The sequence below is a fragment of the Lissotriton vulgaris genome, chromosome 9 (assembly GCF_964263255.1).
Source record: "Lissotriton vulgaris chromosome 9, aLisVul1.2, whole genome shotgun sequence".
In the NCBI taxonomy this organism is placed as follows: Eukaryota; Metazoa; Chordata; class Amphibia; order Caudata; family Salamandridae; genus Lissotriton; species Lissotriton vulgaris.
The window spans coordinates 242800046-242824009 of NC_141697.1; the positions used below are offsets into that span (position 1 = coordinate 242800046).

General features: G+C 45.4%; 1 protein-coding gene across 1 annotated transcript in view; it reads left to right on the forward strand.

The window, feature by feature from the left end:
- The window catches only part of RAD51 (RAD51 recombinase), a 276922-nt gene that overhangs the window by 235686 nt on the left and 17272 nt on the right, over nucleotides 1-23964 (forward strand). The window contains exons 7-9 of the mRNA XM_086937421.1: nucleotides 2107-2220; nucleotides 14513-14642; nucleotides 14799-14920. Coding sequence (XP_086793547.1) covers nucleotides 2107-2220; nucleotides 14513-14642; nucleotides 14799-14920 — 366 coding nt within the window. The remainder of the gene's footprint in view (nucleotides 1-2106; nucleotides 2221-14512; nucleotides 14643-14798; nucleotides 14921-23964) is intronic.

The following is a 23964-nucleotide window of genomic DNA, read 5'->3' on the forward strand; positions in this document are numbered from 1 at the left end:
CAACCTTGTTACTTGGCTGCCAGCATTTGTTTGCACTTTGTTAAATTTCTGCCAGATAAAAAGATGTTTCCCTGCTGCTTTCCACCTGTGCCTGCCTTTACTTGAACACTACATACTATTCCTCCTTCAGCAGTTTCCTTTTGCTCTAGTCTTAAGCATAAATATGGATGTGTATTTGATTTTCCACGATCTTAAAAACAAAGCCTCAGACTTGTAGTGAGAGGTTTATCCCAAATCCTGTGGTTTTTGCTAATTTAATCTTCAGATCCTCATATAATTGAAGTGCTTAATTTGTACAATTAATGAGTGCTTGTGGTCAAAACTGTTCTCAGAAACCAGCTTGGATGCAATAAAATGTGAGTGTGCCCAGTACTAATGCGGCCTGTTGTTGGCTCCACCTCATTCCTCTTTAATCCCCTACCAGACACTGCTGCTTGTTTATCCCACTCTTGCGGGTCCCTTCTTTCTCCCTCTGTGCCTTTTTCCCACCTTTCTGTTCCTCCAACTTTTAGCTCAGTTTGTTTTTCACTCTCCTGGTAAATGTCTGAAGCAGACAAATAAGTTCCTGTCCTCAAAAATGAGTGCTGGTGGGCCCCTCTCTATAATTGGTTCTGTAGAGCTGTCATTTCTATAAGATGTATGTGAGCTAATGACTTAAGCCACCACAGTGGATGCCAGATTGCAACAAAGTTAGGAAAATAAAAAAGTGATGGGTGTATAGCTTGAATTAATCTCAGCAACTGATAATTACTCTGAACCACCATCCAGTCCATTTAATTCCCATCAATGCACATTAGACAGGGACCACCCATACAAATATCAGGCTTAGTCCTGCTCCAATAGGAGCAGTCCATTCTAAACTGCCAGGTCAAATCCTCTCTAAATGGGAACAAAAGCAACTCCAAACTGGTTTTAGCCTATTTGGGCTTTGTTAGTAGGGTGCCGCATGAGCCTTTCGGCACAGTGTTCACGGGACCCATGTCTGGGTATATCCCTCGCTCTACGGAAGACAAAAAACTGATGGATGCATTGCTTGAATGCTTCTCAGCCACTAGTATGTACCATGGGCTGCAATCCAGTCCATAATTGTTTGCCTTCCAAGCCACCTCAGACCAGAACCAGCAGTGAACAAATCAGCCTTGGTCCAGCTTTGAGAGGAACAGTGCAACTCAAACTGACAAGTCAATGTCTTCTGAACAAAAACCCAAGCAACCCCAGAATGGTTTCAGCCTTTGTGGGCCAGGCAGTTCAGGCTGGACTTTTCGTACTGAAGCAGTCTGATGTGTGGCATGGTGTGCAGAAAAGGGTGGACTAGAACGCAACCCAAGTAATTACCAGTAGCAAAATTTAGTTAAAGTATTCCACTCTTCACTTTTTAGTTTTCCACTGTGTGGTGGTTATGCCCAGACGTGAATCTCGTGCTCACTGTGCCTCTGGAACCAAGTTACAACCTACTGACTAGGCCCAAATAGACCAAAACTGTTTGGAGGTTACTAGTGTTTCCATTCAAAAGGGACCTGGCTTGACAGTTTTGGCTTGACTGTTTATATTGTAGCAGAAACTAAACTAATTTGCGTTAGGTTGATTTCTGTTTGAGGTGGTGTGTTGGGCCACACAACTATGAACTGGAATGTGGGCCAGAATCATTATCAGTGACTGAGATTAATTCAAACATTCTATCCATCACCTTAGTTTTTCAGATTGCCACAAATGCCCTCAATAATGGTCTCGTTGCTAGAGGAGTGGAGGCATCCAAAAAGCAAAATCGAATTTTGACTGGAAATGGAAAATCCTTTCTTTGAAATTGCTTTTTTGTGGGTGCATCTTTTTATTTTGAACCAGTACCGATGTTGGGCATTTGGGGAAGGGTTTATTTGCTGGGCTTTATTTAAGAATGCTGTTTTCTTGGCCCATTTGACTGTTGCGCTGGCCAATATGTTTTCAGTTCGATTTTTAGTGCAGCACTTGGAGATACTGTACTTGCATATTTGCACTGGACAGAAGGACATAAAAACAAATTATTTTATCCGGTCATTGTGCGTTGCTAAATCAGATTGTGTTTTACATACGCTAAGACTGACCTGTATTCCTTTTTTTTAAATATAGATATGGACTCTCTGGCAGCGATGTACTAGACAATGTGGCATATGCTAGAGCATTTAACACGGATCATCAAACCCAGTTGCTCTATCAAGCCTCAGCAATGATGGCAGAGTCAAGGTATTATAATTGTTTTTTATACAACATAATGTTCAAATTTCACAAATTTATGCTTCTCCTAAAGTATTAAATGTTGGAATATGCATACTCTTGAGCCCTTCTCTGTGAAGTGTAAAACCAGTTCAGTGGACGGAGCAATATGAATGGTCTTTGGTTCAGAGTTAAATAAGGAGTTGTAGGAACGTGCTTTCTGAGTTTGCATCTTCCTCCAGGGTGAGGTAGCAAAAATCTTTCTTTTCAGTCCTAGTCATTAACAGGTGTGTCAGCTTCTCAGGGGATCCCAAATCAAAGTGCACAGGTTTCGTTGTCCAAGTCACTCAACATAAACGATTTTCGAGGAGTCATTGTTACAATTCCAATACTTGAGATTGGACAACGTCTTGTCATCATGATCACATACAACACCCTGCTGCCTATTGGCTAGGTTTGTACTTTAGAGACACCACACACAGACCTCTGTGTTCAATAAGAGAGGGCAAGGATTTCTCTGCCATAGCTGTTAATGATTATGATTCTGTGACTTCTCATCAAGATTCCAATCAGAGCATCCCTGAAGCAGTGGAACCATCTTTAACTGTGTCGAAGCTTCCACTGGTGGTGAGCTTACCATCAGCTCCCTCAAAAACTCCAAGAGATGACTGGTCTAGTTACAGAAATGGACTTTTAAAAAGTCATGCATTCTGACGGACTAAAAGCGAAGTGCCTTAGGAACTAGTAGCACAATTGGCAACATCTTGTTCTTCCAATCATTACAGGAGGCTGGATCTAGTGGTAATCCCCCTGGAAGGGGGCCTACGGGGGAGAATTATCAAATACTTCTTTGAAAGCCTTGACTTAAGCAAATGTTTCAATTATTTCCTTGGATGTGCCTGATCAAAAAAGAGTGTGAGGACTGGGAAGCTAGTCCGGATCCCCGATTTATATAGGATATATCAATAAGAACTAGCTAGAGGTGCGAGACTCTGTTATGTACGCTTTATCTGGGAAACCATTGGGTTTGCTTAAAAAGCCCTCACCCACCAACCTAGTTGGTGGCATGCTTCATCATCTGGCCCACCACAGTGATACCTAGCGTGCCCCGGGTGTGCTTCAACGCCAGTGTTACTGCGAAGCTGGTATACTTGCTGAGTGTGATGTGTTGTAAGTGAGAAAGTGAGTTTTAAAAGCTATACAGTAGGTCCCAGTACCAGAGGGTAAGATAGATACATTTTATTAACTGGGCCCCTGTTAGCGGATAAAAAGGCTGTCGGACGTGTTGGTGAATTTATGATTCCCTACGTCCTGTGCGGTCTACATGTTTCAGCCAGGCCTTAAAAACTGGCTTTCCTCAGGACCATTAAGTGAAAAAGTGCAATTAAATGATACTAAATTATAGTGTTCATTGTTTAGAATGTGTCGCACTCCCTAAAGTGCGTCTATATGTAGAGGGGGATTCCCTCTTGCTTTTGACAGGCTAGTATCTGTCAAAGCCTCCTTGGGTCACTCGGCAGAGAAAAAGACCGGAAGTACCGGTCTGGTTCCTCCTTGGACCAGTCGTCCTTCTGCGGTGCCCGTGATCGAATTCATAGAATGGAGACTGGAATCAGCTTTTCCAAGGACGGGCAGTGGTGGCGGTGGATGGGGGAGGGAGTTCCCCAGGTCTAACAAACGGCTGTGTACACATTTTCAATATTTGAAAACAGAATAACCACTTTGATGCCTACTTTGACATCTTTCCAAAGGCAACGATCTTTGAGGGGTATATGAAACTAGCAACTTTGCTCTGCTACAGGAAATGCTTCTTACCTGAAGCATTGACTCCTCCAGTTTACCACATCTGCCCAGATACCTGGTTGTACTATTTGTTACTATTGTTTGAGTGGCAATATATTGAAAAAGACAATTTGGTGCTCAATATAGTGGAGAATAAATTCTGCGATACAAAAAGCGTAAAAGATCAGAATCTGCTGCCTTTCGTAGAGCATTACAACAAGGGGTTAAGACTGACTGCTGCAGAAAAAATCTCTCTATCAAAAAAGGCAGTAAAAAAGGGTTCGGTAACATCAAAGTATCATGGACATTTTCCCCTGCAACTTTTTAGGCCAAAAAAAAGAAAGCCTCATAACAAGTTCTGACAAATTCAAGATATGAGTAACGCAAACAGATTTGTGAAAGTGTTGGATCATTAGATATTCCTTCACCTGTCCATGGAATCTGCTCGTATCCTCCACCAACACTATGCTTATTTTCACATCCCATTGTGACTAAGACAGTGTTGTTTCCAGATCAGAGTTCTTCAATTCTGTCAAAGATTTGCATACACGCTTTCTCAAATTGCACGGCTGTAGTAGCAGCTTATCTTAAATGTACAAGCATCTTATTGTGTCCCTACGTGGATCTTTGACTACTCGGGGTAAGTTCCAAATAGATTATGTTGCACGATTTAAACTAACCTAAAAATCTACAAGATCTGGGCCTACATGTCATCAAGGTCGTGTTTGTGTCTGAGGAGGAGTATGTGTCTGTGTGATTGCTACAGAGAGTTAATCAAAGGCAAACATGGATGCTTCTCTGGGTGGCTGGTGAGCCCAGCTACACAAGCCGTTGGTGCAAATAGAAGGAAGATGAATAGAACACAATAAATCAGCATGAAGGGAAGTCCATCCTGCATTTAATACCTTTTCGTAGCACTTCATCCCCAGATCTTTGTTGCATGCAATGGGTACCCATAAGATTTGGTGCGAGGAGGAATGGGGAAGTTTCTATGGGTCAATTCCCCATAAACCAGAATAGATAGACTTTCTTCACAGTGGTTCAGATCATCCTGCAGTACCGTATGATTACATACAAAAAGGCCCAAAGTTCACTAAAAATAACCATTGTGCCACATAAACAGACCCACTGCTAAGTTACAATATGGTGCAGAATCCACGTTTTTAATGGCACACTGATGTTTACTTAAAAATGGACAGTAGCACTTAGTGGTAGGATGCAGCTAAACCATGTGGCAAGCAACAGCAGATGTCACAAAGAAAATTGAAGTAGAACTCCTCCTGGATGGAAAATTGTGAAGCCTTGCATGGGCATGGAGGGAGACCAGGAAAGGAGGCAGTGACACAAAAGACTACAGTGGTGAAGAGGTACGTGCAAAGGCAGTTGAAGATCATTCACTGTGCACCCATGAATTTCTCATGCAGATTTATCCTAGAACCTATATAGTTCTCATTTAAGCTTCATTCATAGTTTGTTGATGAGGTTCTGTTTGTGAAGACCATAGAAACACATATGTCTTTTGACTTTCAGAAGGCAAATTCTGCCTCCCACCTGTCTTGATGCAGCCAAACGCCAGCAAGCAATTTGAAACGGAAATGTATGCACCTACAAATGCATTGTTGGGGCATTCTATCAGACTGACACATTGTAAAGAGGAATGAAAACTGGTATTCTTGATCTAGTCGCCACCATTTAAAAAAAAATAATAATAATTGTAGCAGAGCTAAACTGATCAATGTAGGATAGAGGTGCTGGAAACAGAGGTGAGATGTACTTACAACTATCATTACTCCTATCACCTTGGCTGCAACAACCCTGCATAGGTGAAATACATTTTCACCTGCCTTGACAGCTACAAGGCCTGCCTAACTATTTAGTGAGCCGATGGCACATTTTATGAAAATTAGCTGCTTTCACTCTTTTTTTCATGTTTCATGTAGTCACACTTCAGTGGTACTATACTACCTGCATAGATCTTTGTGGTGAATTGAAACTTGCATATACTTAATAGGAAGTTAATTTTCTTGTCCGAGCTAAAACTCAAAATTGAAGCTTAATTAACAAGATGTTACCTGTGCCTTGCATATACACATGCAAAAAGAACAATTGATGAACAGAATGCAGAACAATGTCATACATCCCCTTTGGTTTTGCTTTGGTTGCACTTAGTTGGCAGGATATGCCCAGATGTGGGTCCCTTGCTCACTTTGCCACTGGATTCAAGCTAGCCTGGCTGATGACTGCTGATTAGCCAGAAACCTGTCCCAATATGCATATTTCCGGTCCAGGGAAAACATGGCTGGCAGTTCGGGCTGGACTATTCACATGAGGCAAAGGGTCAGACTGATTTGCATATGCCCATGTCTGACCTGGGGTGGCTGAGTGAGGTAAAGAATGATGATGGATTAAACCCAGATCAGTTGGCTGGAGGTGAGCACTTGCAATGTTCAACACTCAGTCCATCATCCCCATTGGTTTTGCCCTACATCCCCACATCCCCAAAGGGTCAAAACGCCGCCGACAGTTCAAAGAGGCAGACCACATACAACACTTTCCTATTGCCTAAATTGTTGATGATCAATTGTGTATACATCACATGGTCGCCTCTTTTTGTTGAAACAAATGAAAAATAGAAACCTTTTTTTATATGCCACTGTAATGTCACTATAGTAACGTAAGTTCGAAGATATTTTCACTGGGACACTAAAACACCTGTTAAATTTTTCTACAGTTTAAATTGTGTATATTCTTTGAATATATATTGCATAAAGTTTTTCTTATGTGTATATAAATAATGCAATGAAATACCAAACCGGATATGTGTGTAGACAGCTTCTTTTTCTGACATCCACACCACCCCCTATATTGCCATTGTGCGTTATTTCGATCTCAAGATTTTTGTATTATCCCACAGGAGCCGTTGTGTTCGAGGCATGTGGGCTGCTGAATTCATATCTGTGCATAGTCCGCCACCTAGTGTTGGGTCCGGATGATTGCACATTGTTGTCCTGGAAGAGTCTTCGAAGTATCACGAGATAGGTGGCTCCTCCCCTGGACTACAGTGCGCATGGGCATCGCCTCCATCCCCAGATTGTTTTTTTCCGCCATCGGGTTCGGATGTGTTTTCGGTTCCCTCTATCGGAACCGATAGTTGTTCGACTTTTACTCGAGGCCAAAAGGTCTTTAGGCTGGGCGTCGGTATAGTTGCGTTCGGGTTTCTTACTGACTCTCAGCTCCGATCTCCTACAACCCTTCCACGTGCTTTCGACGCGGACGGGCCTACACTACACCCTTTGCTATGGAGCGGACTCCGTTCAAGAAGTGTCCGCTGTGTCACTCTAAATACTCGCACCTCGACGTGCACCCCGTGTGCAATACATGCTTGTCACCGGATCACCGTGAAGACACCTGCATGGCGTGTTCCAAATTTAGGAGTAAGAAGACTCTGAAGATTCGCCGGGCTAATCGGCTCCAGGCTCAATTGTCGGCTTCGGCGCCCCCGCCTGATGACATCTTTCAGGAATCTGTCGAGGAAGCGGACGACGTACAAGGATCGGACTCTGGCCCCGCGTCTGAGGAAGAGACCTATGACGCGGATGAGGAGGCCTACGACGAAGTCTCCGGTGAGGTAGGGGACGACGAACTGATTTGTGCCACGATGGGTGATAGCTCGGAGGAAGAGCATCCCCAACCAGACTCCGGGGTTACTCCCCGTCATACGGCCCAGGTCGAGGGATCGCCTTCGGGCCTTACCCAAGATCTAACTTTCAGTCCTACGTCCCCGCCCCCGGGCCCGGTCACGGACATTTCTGCCACGAAACCGAAAGTGAAGCCAACTGGTCTCGCCCCTTCGGATGCGAAACCGAAACCGAAAGTGGCGCTAGTGAAGAAGGTTCTGGAGGCGTCAACTTCCACGAAACCCAAAATGGCCGACTTGAAGAGCCACGCCAAGATGGCCGACCACAAGAGCCGCGCCAAAATGGCCGACCCGAAGCCTTTGGGGTCGGCGCCGAAGGTGAAGGCACCCGACGCGGCTGCGTCGGCACCGAAAAAGGTCGCGGACCCGAAGACGGCTTCAAAGAAGCGTCACGCCGACGGTGCGCCAGGCCATGGGGCGTCGGCACCGAAGAAGAGGCCTACCGACGACCGGGCTCTCGGAGACGAAGAGTCGCTCGAGACGGTTCAGCCCTCGGCATCCCTTACAAAGAAGGTGGGAGAATCCTTGAGGCGGATCCAACAGTCTACTGTGGTTCCCAGCCAGGACACTGTAGTGCCTAAGCCCACGCCGAAGCCTGCCAAGGAACAAACGCCCATTCGTTTTACCCTTCCTCCCAAGTCGGCGCCGAAGGCTTTCGCGCCTAAGCAGAGCGGACACTCTCAAGAAGTGTTGACGCCGAAGGCTGCATTGGTGGTATCGAAGCTTCGGCTCCAACCGCTGGCGGTGGAGGAACGTCGTGAGGTGATCATCGACGCCAACACCGGGAAATTATCGCTCCTCAAGCGAAAGATTACATCGGAGCCGGCCTTGGAACCTTTTAGGATTCCACTCAAGAACAAGAGAGACTCTTCGGCTCTGATGGAACCTCTGTCTCCACAGGCCCCGGAACACTCGCCGGCACACTCCCCCGTGCCCGAGGTGGACGAGGAAGAGGATGAGTACGACTATCCTGCGTACTCTGATCCGGAAGAGGAGCATGTGCCCTGGACAGCAGGAGGCGACGCAGACGACCCGCAGTCAGGCCAGGACACTCAACTTTTCGCCGCGAAGACGTCCCCGACGGAGGACTCGGCGGCATTCAATGCATTAATAGAGAGAGCTGCAGCGAACCATGACGTCGAACTGCACTCCGACCCCGTGGATGCCGATTTCTTGGTCGACACCTTCTCGGTAGCCGAAAAACAAGTCAAGACACTACCGATGCTTAAAGGGGTGCTGAAGCATGCCCAGGAGGTATTCAAGGAACCCACCCGGGCGCGGGTGGTCAACCCTCGCATCGACAGGAAGTATAAGGCGGCGCCCACGGACCCCACGTACATTAAGGGACATTTGCCATTGGACTCCCTGGTGGTGTCCAACGCTCGAAAAAGGGCGAATTCGCAGACTACTGGTGATGCTCCTCCCCCAGATAAGGAATCCAAAATATTTGAGGCATCAGGCAAACGCATTGCTGCGCAGGCAGCAAACATATGGAGGATCTCTAACACCCAAGCCCTGCTTGCACGTTATGATAGGGCCCATTACGACACATTAGAGGCCATCCTGCAACACTTGCCTGACCAATACAAGGAGGCGGGGGAGATGCTCATTCAGGAGGGTAAACTGATAACAAATGCATCCATCAAATGTGCCCTTGACGTGGCAGACACTGCCTCCAGGGCTATCAATACTAGCGTTTTACTTAGACGCCATGCCTGGCTTCGAATTTCTGGGTTCAAACCCGACATACAAACCACTATATTGGGTCAAACAGTGAATCCTGACCATCTGTTCGGCCCTGAGGTGGATGCCTCCCTAGAAAAGATGAAGAAAGATACCGAAACTGCCAAGTCTATGGGGGCTTTGCAAAGCCAGCAGTTTCGGGGGAGTTCTTTTCGCCGCTCCAATTCAAGAGGCACCTCAAGGGGCCAGGCATCCCAGTCAACGCAATACTACAAGGGTAACACCCAGTCCTCGTATAACAACAACAAGGGCAGGGGTGGCTACAGAGGCAATAATATCAAAGGCAGGGGACGTGGAAACAATGCCTCCAGGTCCACCGCCTCCAACAAGCAGTGACGTCTTGTCACTCCCCCCCGATCACACGACACCTGTCGGGGGGAGACTCCAGCAGTTCCTGCCGGCGTGGAGGTCCATCACCACGGACAGGTGGGTGAGGTCTATTATCCAGTGCGGGTACTGTCTAGAACTTACGTCCATTCCACCGGACATACCGCCAAGAGGCCGTGCTATGTCCGACGAGCATTTGACCTTGTTGCAGCAAGAAGTACTGGTCATGCTGCAAAAAGGGGCAATAGAGCTCGTTCCATTGCAAGAACGGGGAACAGGAGTTTACTCCCTGTATTTTCTAATCCCCAAAAAGGACGGATCACTCAGGCCGATCCTGGACCTCAGGCCCCTGAACTGGTACATCAACTCGGAGCACTTCCATATGCTCACATTGCAGCAGGTGCTTCCCCTGCTTCAGCAAGGGGACTTCCTAGCAACGCTGGATCTAAAGGATGCCTATTTCCATATTCCCCTGCATCCTTCACACAGAAAGTATCTCAGATTCAAGATCTTAGACCAGCATTACCAGTTCAGAGTCCTGCCGTTCGGGGTCACCACGGCACCGAGAGTATTTACAAAGTGCCTAGCGACTGTGGCGGCGCATCTCCGTCGCCAGCACATCCATGTCTTTCCGTATCTAGACGACTGGCTTATTCAGGCAAAGACGGAGCAGCAGTGCGTGGACCACGTGTCACGCACCATTCATCTCCTGCACGATCTGGGATTCTCTCTGAACTACCCAAAGTCCCATCTCCAGCCCGCCCACGTGCGACAGTATCTGGGCGCGACGATAGATACTCTGGCAGCCACTGCGCAGCCGAATTCAGTGAGAATCGCCAGTATCCAGGCGCTGATCCAACGGTTCAGACCCCAGCACTCGCTTCCGGCGAAGGTGTTCATGCAGTTGATAGGCATGATGGCCTCCTGCATCTCCATTGTCCCGCACGCGAGACTACATATGCGTCCGCTTCAGGAGTGCCTAGCACGTCAGTGGACTCAGGCTCATGGGCAACTAACAGACCTAGTGTTGGTGAGCGGTCGGGCATACAACTCTCTGCATTGGTGGAATCCACAAAACCTTTGCAAGGGCCGACCATTCCAAGAGCCTGTCCCACAGATCATCCTGACAACGGACGCCTCTCTCCAGGGATGGGGAGCGCATGTACTCCACTACACTGTGCAGGGACTATGGACACTTCAGCAAAGGAAGATGCACATCAATGTGTTGGAACTGATGGCAATCTTCATGGCCTTAAAGGCGTTCAAAGTACATCTGTGCAACAAGGTCGTGTTGATCCGGACGGACAACATGACGGCCATGTACTACATTCAGAAGCAGGGAGGCACACACTCTCCACAGCTGTCTCATCTGGCTCAGAGCATGTGGAAGTGGGCCATTCAGAGGAACATCTTTCTCATGGCAGAACATCTCCCAGGCAAGGACAATCAAATGGCGGATCTGCTCAGCAGACACAGCCATCAGATGCACGAGTGGGAGTTACATCCATCAGTACTCCAACCGTACTTCCAAAGGTGGGGTCATCCAGAGATAGACCTGTTCGCCACAAAGGAGAACGCAAAATGCCAAAGCTTCGCCGCCAGATTCCCACACCCCCAATCACAGGGCAATGCGATGTGGATGAACTGGTCAGGCAGATTTGCGTACGCTTTTCCCCCAGCACCTCTGATACCGCTGGTGGCACGCAAGCTCAGGCAACACTCAATGACGCTCATCCTGGTTGCTCCAACGTGGGCTCGCCAACCGTGGTACACCACGTTTCTGGAACTCTCCGTGGTACCGCATCAAAGGCTTCATCTCACTCCCAGCCTTCTGACGCAGAGCCATGGCGACATTCAACACCCAGATCCGCAACAGCTCAACCTGGCGATCTGGCTCCTGAAGTCCTAGAGTTTGGCTACCTTAATCTTCCTCCCGATTGCATGGACATTATTCGGGAGGCAAGAAAGCCCACTACTAGAGCTTGTTATGCGGCTAAATGGAAGAGGTTTGTCGTCTACTGCGTGGAGCACAGCATTGACCCGCTAGACGCTTCCATTCAAAACATCATATGCTACCTCTTTCACCTGTATCGTTGTAATCTAGCTTACTCTTCCATCCGCATTCACCTGTCGGCTATGGCAGCATACCTCCAGAATAGGCAGCACCTGTCACTCTTCAAGGTCCCTGCTATCAAGGCTTTTCTGGAAGGACTCAAAAGAGTCATTCCACCAAGGACTCCACCAGCTCCGGAATGGAACCTCAATGTGGTTCTTACAAGGCTGATGGGTCCTCCCTTTGAGCCACTACACTCTTGCGAGCTGCAATTTTTAACCTGGAAGGTTGCGTTCCTAGTAGCAATCACATCGCTACGGAGGGTCAGCGAACTGCAGGCGCTCACCATCCAAGAACCTTTCTTCCAGGTACATGCTAACAGGGTGGTGCTCCGCACTAACCCTAAGTTCTTACCAAAAGTGGTCTCGCACTTTCACATAAACCAAACCATTGAATTGCCGGTGTTTTTCCAAAACCCAGAGACGCTGGCGGAGCGGATGCTCCACACCCTTGATGTAAAAAGGGCTTTGATGTATTATGTGGACAGGACAAAAGATTTCCGCAAAACCAAACAACTTTTTGTTGCTTTTGCCACACAACACAAGGGAAATGCAATCTCCAAAGCAGGAATAGCTAGATGGATAGTAAAGTGCATTCAGATCTGCTACGCTAAAGCAAAGCGCACTCTCACTATACCACCGAGGGCCCACTCCACTAGGAAGTTGGGGGCCTCTATGGCTTTCTTAGGTAACATTCCCTTAGAAGACATCTGTAGAGCAGCCACATGGTCTACCACTCATACTTTCACTAAGCACTACTGTGTAGACGTGCATTCAAAACAACAGGCAGCTGTTGGTCAGGCTGTTCTAAAAACACTTTTTCAGACTGCTGCAGCTGGCACGGGCGGCCGCCGCTAATGGAGGGACTGCTATATATTCTATGCACAGATATGAATTCAGCAGCCCACATGCCTCGAACTGCAAATGCTACTTACCAGTATGCATCTGTTCTTGGCATGTAGGGCTGCTGACATTCATATCGCCCACCCTCCTCCCCGGCGCCTGTAGCAGCTGCAGTATGTATTCATATACACATATATGCTCATAGCATGGTCATCACTCACTTCTCACTCCATCTCTGCCAATGGCTAAAAACAATCTGGGGATGGAGGCGATGCCCATGCGCACTGTATCCAGGGGAGGAGCCACCTATCTCGTGATACTTCGAAGACTCTTCCAGGACAACAATGTGCAATCATCCGGACCCAACACTAGGTGGCGGACTATGCACAGATATGAATGTCAGCAGCCCTACATGCCAAGAACAGATGCATACTGGTAAGTAGCATTTGCATTTCCTTCTCAATCTTCATACCCAGGCTCCCAGTGACTAGGGTTCCCTTGTTCCCCCTTTTTGCATATACACATGGCATAAAAACTTGATAATTATATCCCTTATCAGTGTCCGGTGTATGACTGGTGATATCTTTGAACGTTATTGGTATTTAGACTTCTGCACTGAAAAGAGCCACTATACCACTAGATATGCTGGTATCGCCTTGTCTTAACTTCCTCTGTAGAATAACTTGTTTATCACAAGTTTGATTTTTCTTGAGAAAATAATTCCCGAGAGTAGTCTGCAGTTAAACTGCTCGGTCTAGCAGATATTATTTTCCTTTCTAGGAAAAATATATTCTCTGTCCACTGCCTTCCATCCTCATACCAATGGTCCAATAAATGTAATAACTAAAACTATTGAAGATTTCTAAAGCTATTTCACTTCATTCTATCAAACCACTTGCACAACATTTCCACAATGGACTTCACTCCAAAGAAGTTTCTGTTCAGCTTAACCCAAACAACTATATTCGGTTCCTGTAACTAGCACTACAGTTTACATTGTTTCTTGTGTTTTGCAATCTTTTAAAAACGGGTTGTTTTAGCTAAAGAGTTTAGCAAGAAGGCACTGCTGACCACAGTTGAGGTATTTTCCCACCAAAATTGAAAGCTGCTGTCACTGGTCCCTTCTGAGAATTTAGAGTAGTAAATCCTTTAGCAGTTGAACATGGTTTGACAGACATCTAAAACCCTGCACAATTGCAAAGCGTCCCTCTGAAGGAAGCCAAAGATGCTTAATGCATGCAAATCATTTACCCGTTTATCGAGTAGTTGTAGTGGACAACAACTTTACACATAGACCGTTTTATAATATTTGAATCTTTGGAAGGGGTATAACCCAAGGTAAAGGTCTATAGAGCTTGCCTTAGCATACACACCAATGCAAGCCTCATGTACACAATATGGACATAGCTTGTCCTTTCACTGCACTTCTCTGTTGACCCCTTCAGCTGCTCATTAATCACTTCAAAAATAGTGGTCTCATTTTCTCTTTAGTTTTGTCTCGCGTGCACTTGTTAGGCAGGAATCCTAAAGATTATTTTGTTTGGCAAGACATTGGCAGTGTTGCCAAGCTCCAAGATGGGAGCCAGTGCTTCTGTGCACAAGATATTTGGAAGCCTAAGCAAAATTTGAGATTGGCTTACTTGCTGTTTTTTTTTCTTTTTTTAAACCCAATGTGTCCATTCCAGTGGGAGCAGAGACCTTTACAGGAAAAAAACGAAATTAGCAAGAAATTCATTATTGCAGTGCTAACCAATTCATATAACTTGCAGCTAAAGGTAATAAGCACTTCTGCTATCTCACTGTAGTATTTTCTTTAAGGTATGCTTTGCTGATTGTTGACAGTGCTACAGCTCTCTACAGGACAGATTACTCTGGCAGAGGAGAGCTTTCTGCTCGACAGATGCACCTGGCTAGATTTCTGCGCATGCTACTTCGACTTGCTGATGAGGTAAAAAGTAATTTAAAATTTTTCTTATCACTTTTTTCGTACCATAGTCTTCAGTGTTAGTCATTTGTGTTATCCTTATAAAACTGGTAACTACTTTGAATGATTTTATCTTGTTTTAAATAATATTTTATTTTAACCAACGTTTGTTTCTGGCAGTTTGGTGTAGCGGTAGTGATTACAAACCAGGTAGTGGCACAAGTAGATGGAGCTGCTATGTTTGCTGCAGACCCCAAAAAGCCTATTGGAGGAAATATAATTGCACATGCTTCAACAACCAGGTAGGTGCCTCAGATTTGCATGCATTTTTCACACTGTTGCTTGTGTATGATTAGAAATAAAAAGATATCAGATGTTTTCCCTAAAGCCACGCCATGAATTTGAGTGTGTTTTTCGTATCTTTCCTGATGAAAGAAGGGGCACAGTAAGAAAATGGCCTCCTTTCGCTAGGTGAACACATCAGGCCAGTTTCAGTCTTACTTTTTCAACTACTCCTGTAATCTTATTGGAGTAGTTAATGTTTAGCGTAGTGCCACTAGAGGGAGGTGTTAGTTGTCTATAATATTAGAGGAGTGAAACACTTGGCAAGCAGAACCCATGCTTAATGCATTACCTTCACATTTAAGTTAGCCGCAATGCGTAATTGTGTACTTGGTTAACTCATCTAGTATGCTAACTGTTACCTCTTTGATTGGCTAGTTCCTTTGCTAAAGAGGTAGACCTCATTTTTAAACAAGGATGTTGCCCATTTAAGGCTTCCTAATTTTTAAAAATAAAGCAGAGCCTATCAAGTTTCCCTGGCACGTTGAACACTTCTGTTAAATATTTGTATTTAAAATGGCAGTTCTTGAATTTGACAGGGTTTAGTCAATTGTGTTAAATAATATTTGAAAATGTATGAATGTGTTATTCAGAGTTAAGCCCTTTGGGAAAGAACTGGTTTTATACGTTTCTATAAATTGGAAGGTGAAGCAGGCAAAGAAACTTTGGTATTTAAATCTTTCAAAGCTTCTCGACTTAGATCATATTCCTATGGTAGCCAACATTAACATATGGATACAGTTGGTTATGTCAAATCCTTGACTGGAAGGAAGGTAACTGTATATTTCTAATCTCCTTTTATAGTACTGTCAATTCTTAATGTTAATGCTTAAACTTACAGGATTGGAAATTCAATTGAAACTGGTATAGTTGTGGCTGAGGAGAAAATTAGCCCATACTAACATGTTACGCAAGTTTGATGTAATGTCAAAGGATGCACAAGGTTCCATCCAAACTAATACTTTTACTTCACTAACTGGATGAAACGAGGGAGATTTAGACCGAGCATTATCAAAAATGTGGGGTAACCTTTGGATTGTTGTGGAACAATCAAAAAGTTGGTCGTGGAAGGCTTGGTATCTCCCCTTGTGCTTCAAAATTGATATGAGCTGCAATATGGGGTAGCTTCCCCACTTGCCTTAAACAATTGAGCTAAGAAACAGGAGTTCTCTCAGAAGCTTAGGATGAGTAGTTGGAATATACAGGTTTTGAATGTTCTTGAAAAGATCATTAGATGTAATTTTGAAGGCTAACCATGTTCTATTTAAAGACACCTGGGTACGAGAACTTAATTGTGAATGGTTTACATTCTTGCATTGTATTGGCCACTTGAATAGTGGAGGCTGCATATTTGATGGTCTGCTAATATTAGGTCTTAACAAAATTTCTACTGATATAACCCAAATTGTGGTGGGCACCCGGTGGTTGTTGACCTGTGTGGGGAAAACTTAAATTGACAGGGTGATTAAGGGAATGTCAGAAGTCCACTAAAACAGAATAATAATTGCAGACATATTTAAATCCAAATTGGTGTCCTATTTGACCGGTTAATTATTGGTTAAATGCATGAAATTTTCAGCCTGCCTGTTTGCCGTGGTATACAAAGGTTGATGAAAAATCTGTCACTGGATGACAACAACTGGAATGGTCTATTTGAAATAAAGGTTTGTCTACAGCTAGGAAAATATCCTGTATTGGCCACCAGTTATACCCAATTGATTATGTGTATGTTATAGTGCACCAATAAGCACTTTAAAACATTTTTACGGTCCTAGCATTTGAAGGTAGGGATAATTGGTCAAGTTCCATCATTTTTCGTTGGAGGTGACCTTAGGCGGATAACAGATTGCTCCCTCTGAGAGTTGAATATACCAGAAGGCTCACCACTCTGCTTGATGTATCTCCTATCCGGATATTACCAGACTTCCAGGCTTTAAAAAGTCTTTGAAATTATTTTGAAATTATAGAAGGATTTGGTACTCCATACTTTTGGATAATGTTTTAGCATATCTGCTTGCAGCTGATGAATCCTCAAGTACATGATACTGTCACGTATAATTCAGATTGGTTTGACTCAACTAGTCAAAGATTAAAATGCTTAATATGTAAAAAGGAGAAAGATTGTAGATGTGATTCTTGATAGCCATAAACTAAAGAAAGTGAAAATGTAATACAAGAATATTCTTTGGTGAAAAAAACGATTACCTTAATACCCAGTGGGATCAAATGAATCAAGTCATACAGGCTGGTAATAAAAAAATGTTTTGGCCTAGTGAATTCTTCCTTCAAGAATAGCCCTACTTTTTGGCCTTTCTTTTTCTGGAGATGTAATAGTCTTTACATTTAAACACATTTTATAGCTTCCCAAAATGAGTGTCCCAGTTAATGATCCAGAACTGTTGGGTTATTTCTCTATGGTAAGAATAAACATCACTATCATACTCGTAAAATTAAGTAGGGCAGCAGGCCCAATACATACCTGCAGTTATTCTAAAGATGAATATGAATTGGTTGAAGGGAAATTCTCACCCCTTTTTATTTTCTTCCAGTAGATGTCCGAAATCGGATTATTCCTGGTTTTAGACTATGATCAAATTGATCCTTAAAAAGGAGAATGGATGTAAATTACATAGATTAATAGGCTTACATGATGCTATATGCGAAGCTTTTTGCTAAGATTTATTTTGTTTCAGTTAGAGACTGGGTTTATGCACAAATAGTCCAGCAGTAGAACAGTGGAAGGGTTTGGTTGGGGTCATTCTACATTTGATCACTGCTTTGTTTTATGGGCTGTAGCGTGGAAGTCAATTGGGCTAAATAAAAGACTTGGTATATGCTTTGTTTACTTCCACAAAGCTCATGATTCAGTGGATAGAGGCCACGTGTGCAATGAGTTAGAACTATGGAAAATTCCCAGGTACTACATTCTCTAATCCAGGGCTTACTCCCATTTATTTTGTCCTGGTAGAACCCAAGCAGTCTAGGTGACTCTCTCAAAGAGTGGATTTCATTGTTTAACTGAATACTGTAAAACAAATGTTATGATTGAAAATATTAAAGAAGCTAAAATGATTTTGTGTAATGAACTGTTCTTGGTTTTTAAACAATGTTAAAATAGAGGAAGTAGAGTCTGAAATGTATCTGGGAATATTTCGTTTTAGTAAGCCTTGAACTGGAAAAATCACCTAAGAGCTAGATTAAAGCATTTTTAACTTCCTGCTACTTAGCAAAATTCAGTTGCAGGAATGGAAGATCCTCACTCCTTCCTCTAATGAAGACTACTGGAAAGAAAATGCCCCCAATGGTCCTTTATGGATCCGAAGTAATAGCTCTTGATCGCAGTAATGTGTGAGCAAGTATAGATAGTTTATGCCTGAAATTTATCCTCAATCTTGCAGATGGTCTCTCATACAGGCTATTCATCAAAAATTAAAACTCACTTAGAGACAGTCTCTTTCAAGACAAAATCAGTGGTGTAGAAAGAACATGGTGGCCAGCAGGGGAGTAGTTTGGAGGAGCGCTTATCAGCGGCAAGGAGGAATGCACTAAACTGGCTTCTCTATACTGGCCTCTAAAGAACATATATTAAAAATATTTTTTCTCTGTTGTGAGAAAGTGTGGCCCATCGAAAAAAATTAACTTGATAGTTTCTTATGGTTATTAATCCTTTTCTTGCGCCCGTCCGCCGTCGCGAGCACTACCTCCGTAGTGCTGCGTACGTCCGTTGGGTTACTCGACCCCGCCCACACAATGGAACGCCCGCACCCCGGCGCAATTGCTGCCGCGGTTAAGGCGTTAATAATTTGAGACCAGTACGAATTGTATATTAACATTGAATCATGGGACTCCTTTACATTGAAAATAGCTCTGTGATCTGTATTTAATTTGTCTTCTAAACTGGATTATGAACATTTAGAAATAAAACATCAATAGCATTTATTTTGCCATCACTGGGATGTGACAATCCGATTCCCTGTGTGTTTAGCTTAGCCAACTGTCAGTTAAGGTCTGAGATACTAAAGCTGCAGGTAGGTTGTAATCCTTGGTGCTCTGTTCCAGATTTCTGTGCAGTTGTAAAAGGGAAAATGGCTTGTGTCTATTCAATGTGAATACAAAAAAAGAAATCGGTCGCATAATTATTGATAGTCCATATTTTCTTGAATTTGCGGAAAAGGACTTAAAACCTTAGGTAAAATATAAGATTTCCCCCCACAGCAGCATGCGTTGGATTGTTTAGCAAATATGAATTTTCATGGTATTGTGATTGGTGTAGCTCAGTTTATAATCTGTCTAAAACCATCTTATGACGTATAGTTGATCAAATGCAAGGCGTTTTTAAAACTGGATTCTTTTTTAAGACTTGATTGTTGATCTGATAGTAACTTTTAACTTGTGGAGTAAGGATTTTATATATCCCTGTATTTGGAGTTTTACAAAAAAACATTACAGTTTATAGGCATTGTGCCATCTCTGAATAATTGCATTATCCAATAAAATGACTGGTGGTTCAACACCTGGCCAGTTCTCTGAACACCAGGGCAAACCAGCTCAGCCAAAGGTGCCTTGCGGATCACAAATCTCATCTCCACCCGGAGGTGGCACAAGGTCTCTTTCAGCGGTGGGGAGAGGCTTGGTTAGATCTGTTCACCGCCAAAGAGAATTTGCAATGTTAACTGTTTTGCATGTTGGAGTTTTCAAGGTGGCTCTCGCTCAGCGATGCTTTTCGCCGTGAGTGAAGCTCTGGTCTCTCATACGCCTTTCTTCCCATACCACTCCTGCCCAGAGTGCTCAGGAGCGACCGGGCACAAGTTATTCTTGTGGCTCCAGACTGGGCATGGAGAGTGTGGTATCCCAAGATTCCAGACATGAGCGTCAATCCTCCAGTCAGGCTGCCCTTTCGGGAGGATCTTCTGTTGCAGTAGCTTGGGAGGGTTCTCCACCCGAACCGGTCTACTCTCCACCTCCTTGCATGGAGGTTGAGCGGCGACAGTTGACAGCTTGTGACCTCATCTTGGCAGCCAGGCGCCCCTCCACAAAATCGGTATACGCCTGCAGATGGAATACATTTTGTAAATATTGTACAGATTGGTCTATCGACCCCCATACGTGCTCCCTTATCTGAAGTTCTCTTGTTCATACTTTCTTTGGCCCAGCAGGGCTCTGTTCTGGGCATATTTCAGGGCTACCTTTCAGCCATTTCTTCTTTTCTTTGGCTACCTGATCATCCTTCTCTTTTCAAATCCTCTCTGGTGCAGAGATTTTCGAAGGGATTAACCCATATTTTTCCTCCTTCACCTTTCATCATGCCACGGTGCAACCTTAATTTCTTTCCCACTTTTCTGATGTATGCACCGTTTGTGCTGATGCTTAACTGTCCTCTGCAGTTGCTTACCATCAAGAAAGCTTTTTTGGTGGCAATAGCCTCTGTCAGGAGGGTTAGTGGACTGCAGGCACAATCTTCACAGCCTCCTTATCAGACTATCTTTCCGGACAAAGTAGTCCATCGTTTCTGCCTAAGGTGGTAACACCCTTCCATCTGGGACAGTCTGTTACCCTGCCCACCGTCTATTTACCCCTGCATCCTTCCAAGGAAGTAGAACGTGTCCATGGTCTGGACCCAAAAAGAGTGTTCTCGTTCTACCTTGATCAAGCCAAAGAGTCCTGGGTGGATGACCAACTCTATATAGGATATGAGGGTGCAAAGAAAGACAGTGCGCTCCAGAAGAGGACTATATTCCAATGGGTTATGCTCTGTGTAAACATTTGTTGTGCCTTAGCAAAGAAGGATCCTCCTGAAGGGCTTAGGGGCCATTCCACCAGGGAAAAGGCGGTCACCACGGCTCTTTAGCGTGGTGTTCCTGTCTCGGCTTTCTGCCAAGCTGACACATGAGCATCTCTGCACACATTCGCCAGACACTGCCTGGATTCTCGGGTTCACAGATAAGACCTGTTTAGTGCTCTATTGTACAGGATTTCCTGGTGTAAGCCGTATGGCAGGCGCTCCGGGTATGGTATTGCTTGGGTATCTGTTCAAAGGTAAGGAATCTGCGGCTAGATGTCTCTATCAGATTGACAAGTTACTTACCTTCAGTAACGCCTTATCTGGTAGAGACATGATCTAGCCGCAGGTTCCTTACCGACTCACCAATCCTCCCCGCACTGCAAAATTGGTTTTAAGTGTCATGGATGTTTCCCTTCAGGGCCCCAGCTATTAATTTTTAACACACCATGGTCAGTCACTTAATGGCTTCGCGCTTCTGCCGCGGAAAGCCGAGAAAAGTACTGACATTGGCGCTCCAGAGTGGCGGTTATATTCACAACGCGGATGTGACGACGACTAACACAGCGCCCACGACATCTGGTGGAGTCGCCGACGCTATCTACTGGCGCGCAAGGGTACTGCTAAGAAAAATCTTCCGGATCCAGCCTGATGCCTGGAAGTTCAAAGGTGAGAAATCTGTGGCTGGATCACGTCTCTAAGTAACTTGTTCTTCACTTCCTTAGACAAAGCCCAAACATCGATAAAACATGCTTTTACACCTTGTGTTTTTGTCAAAGCCGCTCGTGGACTGGGGCGCTCGACCAGCTGAAATTTCCGGCAAGCCTCTGGCAGAGGGACCCGTTCTCGCTGTGGACAGTAGCTGGACTACTCCAAATTTGCAAACTTTTATCCGACACAATCCTACCCCCAGCGCAGAGGTGCTTGAGGAGGTTTACTTGGACAACGGCGACTTAAACAGTTCTCAATATGAGTGCAGAACCTGCAAGGGTTACAGGTGGCGGGCAGACTGGTGCAGTTTTGGAGCAATTGGGAGTCTCTCTTCACAAATGCGTGGGTTCTCCAAATGGTGAAAGGTTCTCATAACTTGATGGTACCCCGACCCAATCTCGCAAACCCAGACCCCTATCCTTCTCCCTGGACCAAGTCTGAATAGTAGGATTAGAGGTGTCCCAACTCCGGGTTGGATTGGGATCACAATTTGGCCCGGGCACTGACGAAAAAAGTGGCCCACATATGCGTGGCGGGTCCCACATATGTGTGGCGTGTCCCCCATTCGAGTGGCGTGGCCCACATTAGAGTGGCGTGGCCCACATTCCCGGGCGTGCCCTTTCATGAAACACACAAGGAATGCAAGTGGGAGGATATTGTTCTTGGGAAGGACACAGGGCCAAGGTGACATTGTCCTACAAGCTGAGCACCTGAAAAACAGCCAGGCCCCTTTCTATTACCAAATTATTCCCAGCCCTCCAGCGCAGGAGCATCTGAAAACAGCGAGGCCAATTTCTCTTAAAAAATTATCCCCCTGCACTGGAGCGCAGGAGCACCCGAAAACAGGAGGCCCCTTTCTATTACACAATTATTCCCCAGCCCTCCAGCGCACGAGCACCTGAAAACAGCGAGGCCCCTTTCTATTACAAAATTATTCCCCAGCCCTCCAGCGCAGGAGCACCTGAAAAACAGCGAGGCACCAGCTATTTGTAAATTACTCAGCCCTCCCCAGCCCTTCACTGCCTCAGGGCAATGGAGTGGCATGCAAGGGGCTAAAGCAAAAACACAGCTTTTGGGCCATCCATGGGGGTGGGGGGGAGGCTAAGGTGAAGATGGTGCAAGTTCCCCACATCACTTGGCCCCCATAGTGAGACCCATTCTTCCTCACACACTATGCCCTGAATGAGAAGGGCTGTGGGCGAGGACTAATGCAAGCACTGTTTCTGGGCTGCGTGGGCCCCAGGGGGGCAGAGGTGAAAATGGCTCATAGGCCTGAGCAACACCTGGCCCCCTGGGAGGCCGATTCTTCCACACAATCTCCCCTCCCCAGCCCACCATCAGCATGAGGGTGACCCCCTGCCCTGCCAAGCAATCATGCTTGGCAAGGAGAGGCCACAGCTGATCATGCCTGAACGGACGGCCGCAGAGCGAAGCTGCTTTCCTGTCCCTGCTCTCTGTGGATTGGTAAAGGGGGAAAATCCGGCCCACGGAGTGCACTTAGACACCGGCCCTTTGGCCCATGCCCGAGTGCCAATCCGCCCCTGTCCCAACTTCTAGAAAAGAATGTTATCATTCACACCACCTTACATCCTAATGGTTTCTTGAGCAATCTTTTTATCGTGGAGAAGAGGGAGGAAGGACAGCACTTCATCAATTTAAGGGAGTTCAACGAGTGGTTGATCGACCACCACTTCAAGATGAAAGGCATCCATCTCCTCAGGGATCTCCTTCTGGTGAGTGAATGGATGGTGCAAATAAATTTGAAGGATGCCTGTCTTAGATGCACATATTTCCCCCTCGCAGGCAGTTTTTACAATTCCAATGAAAGTCTCCGGTGTTTGCGTTCACGTACCTCCCATTTGGCCTATCCTCTACTCCTTGGTGTTTTACCAAGCTAATGAGACCAGTGATTGAGCATTTAAGGACCCAAGGGGTGATGATGATTGTATACCTAGAAGATATATAGATCATGAACCAGTGTCCGGTGCGTCTCTGCTCACTTGCGATGACCATCGATCTGCTGGAATCCCTCAGATTCGAGATCAACACGACCACATTGGCTCGCATCCCCTCTCAGTCCACGCAATTTCTAGGTTTTCTCATAGGTTCAATCAAGGCCAGCCTAAACCTGCTGGTTCGCAAACTGGCAAAGATCAAACACGAGCTCAGCAGGACGCTGGCCAAGCCTCAGGTGTCCCTACGACAGATCGTATGGATTCTATGACTCCTTTCTTCATCCATTCAGACCATATTCCCGGGGCATCTCTACTAGTGAGTCCTTCAACACCTGAAGAAGTCTCACCTTCAAAAGGGAATGAGGAGATGCAGCAGTGAATTGCACTCATGTAAGCCTGGAATGGTCGAGCAACTTTTGGTTCCCAACCAGACTTGGTGATAGAGTTTAACGCCAGCGGCTCAGGTTGGGGAGTACGTTGTGGGGAATTCACTACAGGAGGAAATGGTCCACCACCGCACAGGTACTGCATATAAACTGCCTCTGCATATAAACGGGCT